The 12855-nt window shown below is 38.0% G+C and overlaps 1 protein-coding gene across 1 annotated transcript in view; it reads right to left on the bottom strand.

Moving 5' to 3' along the window:
* Nucleotides 1-440, bottom strand: part of Gnat3 (G protein subunit alpha transducin 3) — a 43627-nt gene extending 43187 nt beyond the window's left edge. The window contains exon 1 of the mRNA XM_005080877.4: nucleotides 200-440. Coding sequence (XP_005080934.1) covers nucleotides 200-317 — 118 coding nt within the window. The 5' untranslated portion in view covers nucleotides 318-440. The remainder of the gene's footprint in view (nucleotides 1-199) is intronic.
* Between the last annotated feature and the right edge of the window lie 12415 nt (nucleotides 441-12855).

Genomic DNA, 12855 nt, shown 5'->3' with positions numbered 1-12855 from the left:
CAAATGTAATAAGTATGAAACATAAAACAAATTATGAATTATATTTAGAGTACACATAAAAATCAGTTCACTCACGATCGTAAACATATATTAAATCCTCCTAGGGGAAGACACTTAAAGTTAAACTTTGAGAAAAGTGAGTATGCCATGAATGAAGAATAGAAGGACAGGTCCTGGAAGCAAAAGAGAAACCTATTACCAAGGAGCAGCAGCTTGACTGTTCTTGCATCTCGCTCGGCATCCTCTTGAAGCTTTTTCTCCAGTTCTTTGGACCTCTTGGCTGACTCCTTGCTCTCTGAGCTGATTCCACTTCCCATCTTTGGTGGTGAGCAGCTGCTCAGTTGATTAGCTCACACTTTCCAAATACAGAGACCAGCAGGGGCTTTGGATGTAGGAGTTAGGAACAGTGTTGCTGGAGCAGCAGTAGCCTAGTCCCTACAAACTCGATTCTGCTTTGACTAAGGGGATCTTTGCTATCTGTCACCTGACCAAGAGGGAAAGCCATGCAACTCCAATGAAAGCTGAAGAGGAAACTCATTATGCTTTCAAATTAAATGGTCCCATCTGGCCCATCTTCAATACCACGCTTACCTGCCTTAAAGTCTAGCATAAAATACATGGAAAGCATTCAAAATGTTGATATTCAAGATATCTGTGTTAAGCAATTCAAATGAAATGGTTTTCAACAACAGGAACTATTTATTATTGGTGTTGTATTTATTATTAACCAACACTTTTATCTTCAGAGTCTTGTTTTTCACATTCTTTAAAATTACTCCTATACCTCAGCAAGAGTATGTTTGATGCTACTCAAATTCCATCTTTTTTATTCCTAGATTGATACAAATATTGTTAATCTCCTAATGTCAATAAATTAGAAAACATTTTTGAAAACAGAAACAAAGGATATTCTTCTCTCTCTCTCTCTCACACATACACACACACACACACACACACATATATATATATAATAGCTACAAATATAAAATTCTAGACCCAGTATCTTAACTTGTGGATTTTTAATCTTTTAATCTCATAGGATTTCTCTTTGTAAACTGAGCTTTTACTGCCTGTAGGAAAGTCAATCCATCAATGCTAATTGAAGGCCCACTTTGTTGAGACACTCATTTGTGTTCAATGTGGGCAGCACTTAACTCTTTGGAACTATTAAGCAACAGCTGCTGCACTGGGAGGAACTTTGACTGATTTGATACCCAGGGAATAAAGACTAATGTCTTGGAAGCAGAAAAAAGTTTCAATTCTGATAATCAAAATACTGATATATCTAAATACATTCCATATCTTTTAGCTGCTCTACTAATACCATAAAATTCTTGAAAATTGACTGGCTCAAGGGAAGAAATAATATTTTCACCATTTTCATTCATTTATCTGAAACAAAAAAACATTTAGTAGGCTGTCAAAAATGTTTTTATAAACACAGATGTTTGCTTGTTACAGCAAGGGTATCCTACACTGCATTTTGTGGGGTGTCAGGGTGCATTTAATTATAAAAAGCTGAAATATAACTAGTTTATCAAGCTGTCTCTGCTATTCTGCAGGGATCATGTGTAATGTTTGAACAGGTGGGTTTTTGAATATTCATACAACAAGGAAATAGGCCACCAGACTAAGTACTCATTCCTGCTTTGTTTACCTTTGCACATTAAATATGTTGAGCTGAAGATACATGAGCATAGTCAAAACATCCTGGATTTTATTCCTCCAAAGACATGTAATGATACTGTAAAGATTCAGCAAGGTACATATGCAAAGATTTGTGCAAATCATGTGCCATTGCTTTTACTATGCAAAGAGCTAGTTCCAAAGGAAGGAGATGGGCTGTGGTACATTATTTATGATCAGGCTGGAGACAGGCTTCCACCTCAGAATGAAAGCCTTAGCACATAAAGTTACCTATTTTGCCTATTCATGTTTCATAGGTTGGATAAACACTGTATCTAAATAATCAGGGTTCCTATATGTTCCATACCATCGAAGGATTGACATGTTAACATATCACTTTCACTCAAATATGAATATACCCCTAGTGTTTGTGTAAGGATATACCATGATTTGGAGAGTTCTGTGTTTTCTGAGTCTTCCTCCGCAGATTACTAACTAAAGTTGACTAGTTCTTTGAGATGTTAGAGCCACAAATTTTGTTTATTCTTGAAAGCCGGAAACATAGAATTATCCCAAAATGCCAACATGTTAGCTGTATTACTGGTCAGTAATAGTGAGAAATTGTAATGCACACACAAACACACACACACACACACATATACACACACTGTGATGTTGAAGGGTGTGATCATTCAGCATAATCCTTGATCTTCACCTTTCAGTAATTATAGTCTCAGAATGTAAGACGGTATTCTCCTTTTGGCATTTTCTAAAAAGGAAAATGAACTAGAGGTTGAGTGAGTAAACAGTCACTTCTCAAGCAGAAATATCATAAATCTGAGCAGTACAGATAATTAGCCTCAGGCTGTTCATGGCTAACTTCTCTGCATAATCTCCTGATGGGGATAGTATAATCTGATTTATAATTATGTTACATTTTTGTTAGATATATTGTCCATGGTGACCTGCTTTTACGTCAGTATTTCAAACTGTTTTTTTTTTATGTCTTTCTTATCACTTTTTCTGACCTGAGTTTTTATAGTCATCGACTGGGCGCTCCTTGGAGTTGTTACATGACCCTGATATTTGTGGATCAGTTCTTACTAGATGTCTATGCAAGGTTTCGCGTGCGATATTCTTTATTTTTCCTGTCTCACAAGTGTTGTTGATTTCAAGTGTGGGATGCCTGGACCTTCTGAGTCCCTGCTGCCTTAGCAATGACCTTTCTACTTACAGATCCCCATGGAATTCCAGACAAACCATTCTTCCTTTGCTAATGGTACTCAGATGTGCACTTCAGGGAATTCTTAGTAGGGCATTTCCTCTGGAGAGCTCGAGCCTTTGTGGCTTCCAGAAAGCAACCTTTCGATCCCGAGGAAACACTTCAAAACTTGCCTCCTCGAGTCAGAGCCTCGGATCTACAGTGAGATGGCATTGCTGATAGCAAGCAGCTCTGTGTTATAATAAGTAATATAGATATGTGTGTGATGAAATTGGTTTCCATATTTATTCTACACACTCTTTATGGATACAGATGTGATTACAGTGAATCATAACTAAATATGTATGGACATATAAATATGTTAGTTGTTTTCTGGATTTGGTTTTTTTCTACCTCAAATTCTATTGTAAGCTTCTTTCTAAGCATTTTACATCACTAGTTACCTTAACTATTTTCCTGAGAGTTTACATGTTTGACTATTACAACAGCTTCTTATTATGTTTCCCAATTTTAAACTCTTCTCTGTTCATGTCCAGTCCGTCTGATTATACCAGGCTAAATGCTCACAGACCTAGGACTGATAATTAATCCTATTTATCAGGAAAGGGCAACAGCAAATGACCCTCTATGTATTACAGAGCTCTTCATCTACATTTCTGTCAGTTCCACCCAATACCAAAGAATATCCCTCAATAGTTCTCAGGAATTTCCTCTGTTTTGTGTGCCTTCTGAATCTCTTGCTTTGCTCAGCACAAATTAGTAGTTTTCACTCATGATCTTTTCCTCTCCATAAGGATGCCTTTGTGCTTTAAAGATGGTTCATTCTCATAGCGTCTGCATTTTAATGAAGAAAGTAGATCGCTATATACTCTCCATTGAGCTTTGATATACTACCTGTGTAGGCCTCCTGGGTAGCAGAGCAGCAACACCAAGCAGTTACAACCTTCTTTTTCCTTTGCTTCTGCCTTGGGGATTGAGTCAAAGGACTCTATTCATAACAAGACAAATGTTACATCATGGAGCTACCATTGCAGTTTTCAATTCACTGTAATATGAGAAAAGATGCTTGCAAGCCTGAATTATAATATGTCATTAGGAGGGATCAATGTGAATGAGTGAGGAAATACTGGCAGTAGAAGAGGCTGTGCTGCAGTGTAGTTGCAACAGAAAACCAGGCCATGCCTATGAGATATGCAGTCAAAAGAATCCTTTGGGCTTAGGTAGAAATGAGGCAGAAAGACTGGATCATTTATTCTTTTCAAGAACCAGACACTGAAATATATGCTACTGTAGGTAGACAGCATTATTATGGATGAGGAAGATCTTGTGGTTGAGTTAAATTTCTGGACAAGAATTGGGCAAGGACAAGGATATGTCAGTCAGGGAAATAATTTCATCCTGGTGGGAGACTACAGACAATGACCCTGGATTTGCACTACAACTCTCCCATCTCCTATAACAATGGTTGGTGACTAGGTTTAGTGTAATCACTACATTTGTGCTTGTCCCATGACTCTGGTTACTCTTATTCCTTGGGAAACTTACAAGAAGTAAATTAGTGAAACAAGTTTGTCGATGTTTACCATGCTGGCCTCAAACCAGCATCCATTATTCATCATATCCCAATTCTCCTGTTTATTCTAGGTTTCCATTCTCTAGGACAGCACTAGGTCATTACTTCTCTCATAGTTTCAAGGGGTGAAGAGGTTTGGAGGACTTTTGAAATGGGAACAATGTTGGGTAAGGCAACCAGACATTTTAGAGATTTGGAAATTTACTGCAAAAAACAAAACAAAAACAAAGATAACAATAAAAATACATGGGTAACACATGGAGAAGGAGAGTGATGTATTGCTAAAAGGCACACACTAATTTGTCTCATCTGCTGAGATGATGATGACTTTTATCATTGAGAGAATTCACACCTGATCACCGCACCCCTTTTTGGGCTACTGCTGCTACCTTTGGTATTTACTAGTAAAACTGAGCAGGAAGCATTAATAAACACGACAGATCATCTGGGCACCAATGTATTACTGCCTCATTTCATTGCATAACTGTGGTCATACCTGCTGATGACCAGGGCCATTCATTCCTACCCTTCTGCATGTTTTGTAGTCACAGATGTTCTTTCCAAGTTAGAGATAATTCAGTGGAATCACTGGGCTAAGGGATAGTTGATTGATCTCTTAAAGGGAATACATTGTAGAAGGAGTCAATTTATTTTCTTTTTTAAATTTTTAATTAATATTTTTCATTTATTTTGCATACTGATGACAGTTTTCCCTTCTTCCTCTCCTCCTGTTACCCCTCACACCTCCCATCTATGCCAGCCCCATCTACTCCTCCCCTGTCTCCATTCAGAAAGGGCCAAGCCTCCCATGAGCTTGAACAAAGCATGGCATATCAAACTGAGGCAGATCCAAGCTTTTCCCCCTGCCTCAATACTGGGCAAGGTAATCCAACACAGGGAACAGGTTCTCAAAAGCCAGTTAAGTGCACCAGGGACAGGTCATGATCTCACCGCTAGGAGCCTTATAGACAGAAAAAGCTCCCCAACTGTCACACGCATGCAGAGGGCTTAGGTCAGTCCTATGCAGGCTCCTTAAGTCCAGAGTCCATGAGCTGTCACTGGCTCAGGTCATCTGTCCCTGTGGGTTCACCCATCAAGACCTTGATCCCCAGGCTCCAACAAACCCTCCTGCCTTCCTTCATGAGGACTGTTGAGCTCAGCCCAGTGTTTGATTGTGGATCTCTGGATCTGCTTCTATAGTTATTGGATAATGGCTCTGTGATGACAATCAGGATATTTTATTACAGTACATAGCCAGTTCAGGCACCCTCTCCACTATTGCTAGGAGTCTTAGCTGGAGTCATGGTTGTGGAATCTTGGGAGTTTCCCTGACAGCAGGTTTCTCCCTAATCCAGAAATGCCCTCCTACATCGAGACATTCTTTCATTACTCTTCCACTCCATTCTGGTCCCAAACTGCCCCCTGCACTCAGCCTGCCCTTATATTTCCAATCTCCCATCCTCCCCAATCTCCTACACACACCCAGTTTACCTAGGATGTTTCTTCTATTTCTCCTTCCCACGGAAATTAAAAAATTCCTCTTTGGGTCCTCCGTGTTCAGGAGCCTCTATGGGTCTGTGGATTATAGTTTGGTTACTCTATACTCCTAATATCCACTTATGAGTAAGGACATACCATGTTTGTCTTTATGGGTCTGGGTTACTTCCTTCAGAATGAATTCTTTTTTTTTTTTTTTAGTTACAACTACTTGCCTGAAAATTTAATGAGGCCATTGTCATTTACAGTTGGGTAGTACTCCATTGTATAAATGCGCCACATTTTCCTGATCCATTCTTCAGTTGAGGGCACCTAGGTTGTTTCCACGTTCTTGCTATTATGAATAAGGCTACTTTGAACATAGTTTAAACAAGGGTCCTTGTGGTATGATTGGCCATCCTTTGGGTATATGCCCAAAGATGGTATAGCTGGGTCTTGAAGTAGATTGAGTGCCAGTTTTCTGAGGAACCACCATATTGATTTGCAAAGTGACTGTGAACATAGTTTAAGCAAGGGTCCTTGTGGTATGATTGACCATCCTTTGGGTATATGCCCAAAGATGGTATAGCTGGATCTTGAAGTAGATTGATTGCCAGTTTTCTGAAGAACCACCATATTGATATCCAAAGTGACTGTACAAGTGTGCACTACCACTGGTAGTGGAGGAATGTTCCCCTTACTCTGCATCCTCTTCAGCATAAACTGTCATTGTTCTTTTATATCTTAGCCATTCTGACTGGTGTAAGATGGTATCTCAGAGTAATTTTTATTTGCCTTTCCCTGATGACTAAGGATGTTGAATAATTTTAAGTGTATTTTATAGTTCGAGATTCTCCTGAGAATTCTGTTTAGATCTATCTCATTTTTTAATTGGATTACTCGGTATTTTGATATCTAGTTTCTTGAGCTCTTTATCAGCCCTCTATCAGATGTGGTGTTAGTGAAGATATTTTCCCATTCTGTGGGTTGCTGTTTTATCCTACTTACTGTGTTCTTTGCCTTACAGAAGCTTTTCAGTTTCAGGAGGTCCCATTTATTAATTGTCAATCTCAGTGCCTGTGCCATTGGTGTTATATTCAGGAAGTGGTTTGCTTTGCCAATGAGTTCAAGGCAACTTCTCTTATTCTTCTTTCAGGTTCACTCTGTCTGGATTTATGTTGAGGTCTTTGACCCACTTGGATGTTAGTTTTGTGCAGGGCAATAGATATGAATCTATCTGCAGTCTTCTACATGTCAATATCCAGTTATGCCAGCACCATTTGTTGAAAGTGCTTTCTTTTTTCCATTGTATACTTTTGGCTTATTTGTCAAAAATAAGTTGTCCACAGGTGTATGGATTTATGTCAGTGTCTTCAATTAAATTCCATTGATCCACATTTCTGTTTTTAATGTCAACACCAAGATGTTTTCGTTACTATAACTCTGTAGTAGAGCTTGAATTTAGGGATGGTAATACCTCCAGAAGTTCCTTTATTGAACAGATTTGTTTTAGCTATACTAAGCTTTTTGTTTTTCCATATAAAGTTGAGAATTTTTCTTCTGAGTTCTGTGAAGAATTATGTTGATATTTTGATGGGAATTGCATTGAATCTGTAGGTTGCTTTGGTAAGATTGTCATTTTTACTATATTGAGCCTATCTATCCAACAGCATGGGAGATCTTTCCATTTTTTGATATCTTCTTCAATGTCTTTCTTTAAAGACTTAATGTTCTCATTATACAGGTTTTTTTCACTTGTTTGGCTACAGTTACTCTAAGATATTTTATGTTACTTGTTGATGTTATAAGCAGCATTGTTTCTCTGACTTTCTCAACTCCCCATTTACCATTTGTGTATAAGGGGGACACTATTTTTTTCATCTTTGCATTAACCTTGTATCCTGCTACATTACTCAAGGTGTTTATCAGCTCTCTGAGTTTCCTAGTAGAAATTTTATGGTCAGTTATGTATACTATCATATGATTTGCAAACAGCAAAATTTTGACTTCTTCCTTTGCAGTTTGTATCCTCTTGGTCATCTTTTATTGTCTTAATTCAAGTACTATTTTGAATAGGTATGGAGAGAGTGTAAACCTTGTCTTGTTCCTGATTTTAGAGGAATCACTTTGAGTTTCTTGCCATTTATTTTCATGTTGGCTGTCGGCTTCCTGTAAATTGCTTTTATTATGATTAGGTATGATCCTTCCAAAACCTTTATCATGAACAGGTATTGGGTTTTGTCAATGGCCTTTTCAACATTTAATAATATGATAATATAGATTTTTCTTTCAGTTTGTTTATATGGTGGATGACATTGACAAATTTTCATGTGTTGAATCCTCTGTGCATTTCTTTTATGAAGCCTACTTTATCACTATGGATGATTTTTAGGTCATTTGAATTCAGTTTACCAATATTTTATTGAGTATTTTTGTTTCAATGTTCATCAGGGAGATTGGTCTGTAATTCTCTTTCTTTTTGGCATCTTTTTGTGGTTTTGGTATCAGGGTAACTGTTACTCATAAAAATAATTTAACAATGCTCCTTCTGTTTCTATTGTGTGGAAAAATTTGAGGAGTTTGGTATTAGCTCTTCTTTGAAATTCTGGTAGAATTCTCCGCTGAAACCATATGGCCCTGGGCTTTTTGTTGTTGTGAGAGTTTTAATGGCAGCTTCAATTTACTTAGGACTCATAGATCTATTTAAATTGTTTATGTGATCATGATTTAATATTGGTGTGTGGTACATATCCAGAAAATTTTCAGTTTTTTGTACATTTTTCAATTTAATAGAGTACAGGTTTTTTGAAGTATGACTTAATAATTCTTTGGATTTCCTCAGTTTATGTTGTTATAGCCCCTTTTTTCATTTCTGATTTTGTTAATTTGGATAGTCTTTCTCTGCCCTTTTGTTAGTTTGGATAAAAGTTTGAATATCTTGTTGATTTTCTCAAAGAACTAACTCTTTGTTTCATCGATTCTTTGTGTTATTCTCCTTGTTTGTATTTTATTGATTTCATCCCAGAGTTTGATTATTTCCTGCAGTCAACTTCTTCTGGATGAGTTTGCTGCTTTTTGTTCTAGGGCTTTCAGATATGCTGTTAAGTTGCTAGTTAGAGATTTCTTCAAATTCTTTATGTGGGCATGTAATGCCATGAACTTCCCTCTTAGCACTGCTTTCCTAGTGTCCCACAAGTTTGGTATGTTTGTATTCATTTTCATTGAATTCTGGGGACTTTTTAATTTCTGTCTTTATTTCTTCCTTGATCTAGTGGCAATTCAGTTCAGAGTTGTTCAGTCTCTATGAGTTTGTAGGCATCTGTACTTTGTGTTGTTGTTGAATTCTAACTTTACCCCATGGCTGATCCCATATGATACACGGGGCTATTCCAATTATTTTGTTTTCGTTCAGATTTGTTTTGTGATCGAGTATGTAGTGAATTTTATTTCTTTGTTAAGTTTCTGTTTGACAGACTTGTCCACTGATGATAATGAGGTGTTGAAGTCTTGGTTTGGGATAATTACAGATGCAGGTGTGAAATCTTGTGTTGCCTTTGTTGGATACATCTTTTGTTCCTTTATTATCGTATTCCTTTAGTTCCTTTTGTCCTGAATGGCCTAGAGTTCTACTGATTGTCTCATTGTCAGGTCCAGGAGAGTTGTCTTAGTTGAGGTTTGTGGATGTTTGGGTGCTATGACCCACCATATTATCCAGTTCATCTGCCAGGTGTTGGCTTTACTTTTGTCTATGGTGTCTGTTGTTCCAACTGGTATAGGTTGTACCTCTGCCTGTTCTACTCCCTGGTGTGGTTTGCACTTTTGTCTACTGATGTTGTGGGAAGCCTGGCCATCAAGAGGATGCTGGGGTAGATGGGGTTAGGTGATGGAATAGTTTGGGGGGCAGCAGAGTCCAGTGGATGCAGGTAGTGGTTACAGCCTTCTGACAGGTCTCTCGCCTGCTAGTTGGATGCTGGGGACTATAGCAGAGCAGCAGAGTTCCACCAGAGTTGGGGCCAGGGCCCAGCTTCCTTGCTGGGAGGGAGAGGGGCATGGAATGTACGCTGGAGTTTAGGGCCTAGAGATGGAACAGTTAAGCTGGGAGACCAGCCACTCACCTGTTTTCCCATCTGATATGAGTGGCACTTGTTTCTGTAGGGTCTGCTGATGCTGTGGGGTAGGGGTGGTTATGCAGAGTATGCTGGAATAGATGGGGTTGGGAAGTGGGATGGATCTTGGAGGAACAGTGTCCAGTGGATATAGGCAGTGATGGTGTAATCTGCCTGCGGGTCTCTTACCTGCTGCCAATTTATTTTTGTTTCGGGGAAGAGGAAGAAAATCTAGAAGTAGTAATTATGTCACCCATACTGTACCTAGGTCATGCTGACAAGTATATGCACAGTCTCTTTCACGTCATGGCTTCACTTTCCTTAATTCACTGGTATAGCATTGGGGAATCTTGATGTCAACCGGCCAAAAGCTGGTGGAAGATTATTACTAAGCATCTCCATGAAATTCAAATCTTCAGCAGCTTCATTTATCCTTGTCCCCATAGCTCTCCGTCCATGACCATGCAGTCATTTCATGTGCAGGAAATGCACGATCTAGACAGTTCATTTGCAACTACCCATTTAGGTCATATCCTAGCATCCCTGGGGTCATTCTGCTTTTCACACAAAATGAATAATCTTGTTCAGTTACCACAGTTGGACCCTTTGCAGAGAGTTTAGCTCACAGTTGACTTTTACTTCCATCATTCAAAAGGGAAATAAGACAGCAGCAACTTACTTTTGGTTTACTTCTACATATGAAGCTGACCTAGTTAGGAGCTTAACTTGGCCTTGCTCCTTATTGACTTCCTTGATATAAACAACTAAGGGAGAAGCATTGATGACTAAGCCATCAATGATCTAACTCTCCAGTGCCCTTTGTTCATGCATTGATCAAATTCCATATAGGATATTCCTACTAAACAACAGACTCCCACTAAGTCAACTTGTGACTCAATGGGTCCATATGGAATCAGTTTCATGACTGGTGGCTCTACCAACATAGTAATGCCATGAAAAAAAATGCTTCACTTTTCTAAAACCAGGATTTAGTAACACGGAAGGGCTACTCTAAGATAGTGTATTTCTGTGATAGTTCTCCTGCCTTTACTCTCTACTTTCTGTGCTATGATTCACCATGAGTTTTCCATAACTTTTCAAGACATCAGAACTTACGACCCAGTGGCATTTTCCAAAGCAGCTGTTGGTAGTAGAGAAAGTCTGAATGCATTCTGGCTTAGTCATGACAGATCACAGAGTTTAAAGGAAAATGAGAAGAAAGCTTTATACCTTTGGCTAGAGCTTGAACATTAATCTTTTTCTTGTTTTAGTGAACCTGAGTTTCAGGCTTTTAGATTTATAATCTACATAAGCTCTCTGATTTCAGACTGAGTTTCCTGGATAAACATCTTGCTCACATATCACTCGACTTTTCAGTCTCCATAATAGTGTGCATCAATGCCTCATGACAAATGTCCATGAAAACTTACTGTAATTTGTTTCCATCATTTGAATTCTAATTTGTCATCCACATTGATAGACTATAGACTTTGGAATGATAAAATCTGAATGATAATCTTATTTTCATTATTATAAATGACTCAGCAAATTATAACATCTTGTTATAGTTTGACTTTGTCTTCAGCCCATACCTGATTCAATAGTGCTAACTGATTAGGCCAGGAGAGCCTCACCCTTATCAAGAAGATTAAGGCTCTCCTTAAGGAGAACACAGTATGTTAGCTTGTTTTCTCATCTATTATTCTCTGAGCATCAGAGAGAATTCAGCATTATTCCTTTTCTTAGGATGCAGCTTTTATCAGACTGCTAAATAATCTTGAAGTTTTGAATCTCCAAAATAGTGAAAAATTAATTTCTGTTTTATTAACTACTCAATATCTGTAATTTTGTTATATCAGCATAAATGTACCAATATATACCATAAAATAATTATGTTTTGCATTTCATTTATATTCTTGGGTTAAAAAATAAGTGTAAACAATATTGTTAGGATAAATAGTTTACATTTCACCCGCAATAATGAGATTATTTACACTTCATGGAAAACACAGTTGCAAAGAAGGTAGTCAACAGTTAGAAATGGGTACACATGCAATCACAGACTTGATTGAAGGAAAGAAAAGGAGAGACCTTTACATGGAAATCAAGGTAATGAAGTTGTGGCTGTAGCTAAGCATTCAAGTTTAGTTAAAATTTCAAGTGGATAAATGTGTTAACATTTGCAGCATAGCACAAGAGAACTAGAAGCTTATAGGAGAAATAGGCCACCCATCAGGTAGACAACATTCTCTTTACAGTGATGTAATATTATTCAAATTTTATAATATTATTTGGTTTACTTTGTTCTCTTATAAAGTGACAGGCATGCATATTTCTTTTTAAAGGCTATACATGATATCTGTAAAATGGCTAGTATTCCAACTGATGGAAATGGTGTGACCAGAGTCCTGGGGGAGGAATTTCCACAGAAACGGAGGGATTGTGAAGGTGTGAAGTGAGTTGACATAATATAAGAGGTTTCCATGAAGAGTCTATATCTGTGGAAGCAAGAAGAGACAAGCACAGGAAAAAATACATTTAAGTCAAACCAGGGGCATATTGAATTCTGTGTTATGTAAAACATTGCAGAGATTGGAAGGACTAAATAATAAAAAAGAATTGTAAGACTGTGACCATATGGAAGCAGTATCTTTAGGATAAAATCTCACTCGTGCTATGCTGGATAAGTCAGAAGATAGAAGAGCACATGGATGCTACTCTAACAGCTGAAACATCTAAGCACAGGATGGGAGTTATGGTGCTGAATATGGAAAAGTAATTTAAAAATAGTTGGCAACCTATCAACCTATGGGACCCTGGGCAGTGGGTCAGTTTTATCCCTGGCATAAAAA

This window comes from Mesocricetus auratus, unplaced genomic scaffold, assembly GCF_017639785.1.
Source record: "Mesocricetus auratus isolate SY011 unplaced genomic scaffold, BCM_Maur_2.0 Super-Scaffold_100043, whole genome shotgun sequence".
Classification (NCBI taxonomy): domain Eukaryota; kingdom Metazoa; phylum Chordata; class Mammalia; order Rodentia; family Cricetidae; genus Mesocricetus; species Mesocricetus auratus.
Note: the sequence above shows the minus strand (reverse complement) of the source record. Positions and strands in the feature narration are given on the sequence as shown.